The sequence below is a fragment of the Aplysia californica genome, unplaced genomic scaffold (genome assembly GCF_000002075.1).
Source record: "Aplysia californica isolate F4 #8 unplaced genomic scaffold, AplCal3.0 scaffold00563, whole genome shotgun sequence".
Classification (NCBI taxonomy): Eukaryota; Metazoa; Mollusca; class Gastropoda; order Aplysiida; family Aplysiidae; genus Aplysia; species Aplysia californica.
The window spans coordinates 207,994-210,845 of NW_004797833.1; the positions used below are offsets into that span (position 1 = coordinate 207,994).

The following is a 2,852-nucleotide window of genomic DNA, read 5'->3' on the forward strand; positions in this document are numbered from 1 at the left end:
CGAGACTCGAGGTCTCGATCTTAAGAGCTATTTTTAGCAGTGTTCAAGACTCGAGGTCTCGATCTTAAGAGCTATTTTTAGCAGTGTTCAAGACTCGGGGTCTCGATCTTAAGAGCTATTTTTAGCAGTGTTCAAGTCATGGCCTCTAAACAGCCCACTTGAAGCAGCTTCCAAAGTCGAAAATCGGACTCGATTCCTCGATCTTTTTTCAGTTTTGGGATCGAGGCCTCGAGTCTTTTTGTCGTCGATCTTGCCCTGGCCTAATGGAAAGAGTGCTTTTCACCATGAAAATGCCCAGCATGGAAAACACTGCCAGACTCAGCTTATTCTCCTGATTTGACACGTTCAGACTTTCACTTTTTCAATCCCGGTAAAGAAGCTTTGAGAGCTCAACACCCCGGAAACTATGAAGAAATTAAGACTGCAGTGAAGAATTTGCTAAAAGACCAACTAGCTCTATTCTTACTAAAACGTAAACAGTGGCTAAGCCTATTGTATGAGATGGAGACAATGTTGAGATACAGAAATCAGATCCTCAGATGCTTCCCTTCAATTTGAGGTATGATAGTTGCAACTGCTTTCTTTTTTTCTTTAGGCCTAAGTTATGAAGGAACATGCAATACTTTTTTACCCCCCTCCCCCTCGTACATGATAAACTGAGCAGCACTCAATAACATTGTAACAGATAGGAGAGCAAGGAAACAGAAATGCACCAATAGAAAGTTAACCACAAAACGCTATACAGGTTTACCTCTTGTTTTGAGTAACACATTTTTTAAATTTTGCCATAAATCCTCTCCCTCTTTCCAATTTTGGGGACAACTACTAAGCCACCATTTCTGAAACAGCAAAATTTCAAAAACCTTTGAAGAACACATCGCTCTAATTATGAAATAAATAAGCACTACAATTTTTGTGCACCTATCGTAAGCCGACATGAGCCAATTCATGGTGAGGCTGACACACTTTTCCACATGCACCAGCTGTGTCTGGGGCAGACGCTTGTTCAGTTGAGAGAAAGCAGTGTGTAACACCGCCTCCAGTCGCGCCATGCTGATCTCAGTGTTGGGGTCCAGCGTGTGAAGTGAGTTTTCTCGGAATGCTTCGATCATGTTCCAAATGTCGATCTGACACACTGTAATACAAAAGGGGTCTCAATTATAACATGAAGTATTTAAAGGAAGAACAAGGGAAAGGGTGCATAGATGTTCATGACAAATATTCGTCTTTGAAATTTCATTCCTTGCTAAAAATGGAACTACGCTATAATGATAGGCTTAACCCCACAATGAGACTACATGTATCAGCAACAAGCTTAAAGTTTTAGGGTATCAAGATTTACAATTTGTCTCTGTATAAGTATGTCCATTTACTTAATCATCGCCACATTTCAAGCATGATTTCTCAGCAAACACCTTTTCAATTTTAACCAAATTTTGAGTGATGCATATGTGCACCCTGAACATTATAAAAATGCATCTAAGTACCTAATTGGAGTCTTGTTAATTGATTACTCCTTCTCAGTAATGCTTTTTAAAAAACACAAAATTAAAAATAATTGTGAAATTCAATTCTTTGCTTTCTTCTCCAATATTTCTTATAATATAAAGAGTTTTTACATGTTCGCAGTACCAAAAAACCCAACCATGATTAATACAGCTGCACATGTGTCAGTATCATTGAGAAAACAATCTTTTGTTTGTAGCAATGAGTAGCCATGTTCTGTGGTGAACTTTAATTTGGCGCCCAGGTGCCCATTTGTTGTGTCGTCCAGATCACTCAGATAAAGGGCTGTATAACTGATCAATAAAAATTACCTAAAGGGGAGGTTGCTGCTGAACTGTTTTTATTTTTTCCACTATAAATAATTTATTGGACAAATTAGTTTGGCAATTTTCTGAAAGATGTATCAGTTGAATAGTCCTAAAGTGTAGAGATTGCTATAGGCCTACTGTGCAAAGCCTAAATTTCTTATATATGTATTGTAATGAAGTGTTGAAACATTTATGAACATACTATATAAGGCTTAGAGTGTAATTGTCTCCATAAGCCTCATCAAAATTATGAAATCAAAGAAACTAATTTTTTCACAGGTTTGGAAATTTTTAACGAATTTTTGTTTTTTGGCTCAACACTTTTTATGTCTATTCAAACACACTTTTCATTGTGAATTTTAATGAAGAATATTGATCACAGGCACACAAAATGTAACTTTTCAATTTTCAAGGACTTTCAAGCTTTGGAAGTCTCCAAACTTGGGCAGCCATTTTTTCACTAATTTTTCCTCTGACACAAAGCAACCTCCATCTCCTTCAACCACAAATATCTCTACTTTTTTCATCAAACAAGACGAATTAACAAGCTTTAGGATGCTATTAAGAACCCTAAATGCCCAAAATAGATGAGCGTGCGATTCCACAGCCATACCACACATGTATCATTGCAGGTAAGAAGACTTACAATGCGTCTGTTTCTGTATAAATCTGAGCTTGCAGGCAGTTCTGTAGGTGGCAATGATGATGACATCATAGTTCTGTGCTCCTGAAAATAAATCATAACATTAACAGCATATAACAAAACAAACAAAGACTCCTTGGGGGTTCTCATGGCCTGGAGGTTAGTAGTAGTAGTATAGGGTTTTACGGCACTCGCAACTGCTCAGGTCATATGAGCACGCGAAACACAAGTTGTTTACTTTCGCAAAAGTTCACTGCACGATTGGTTAACTATTAGACTTTAAAATGCTAAAATATTAAAATTCAGTGTAAATATATTTGCGATTTAAAACAACTCTTATAAGTAACAATAAAATTTTTAAATAGTACGATTTCATTTTACAATTTGCCATAAAG

The 2,852-nt window shown here is 36.9% G+C and overlaps 1 protein-coding gene across 1 annotated transcript in view; it reads right to left on the reverse strand.

Moving 5' to 3' along the window:
• The window catches only part of LOC101857898 (dystrobrevin beta), a 145,998-nt gene that overhangs the window by 60,423 nt on the left and 82,723 nt on the right, over window positions 1-2,852 (reverse strand). The window contains exons 4-5 of the mRNA XM_005106918.3: window positions 2,461-2,541; window positions 922-1,135 (exon numbers count right to left, since the gene is read on the reverse strand). Of these exons, the coding sequence (XP_005106975.3) occupies window positions 922-1,135; window positions 2,461-2,541 (295 nt within the window). The remainder of the gene's footprint in view (window positions 1-921; window positions 1,136-2,460; window positions 2,542-2,852) is intronic.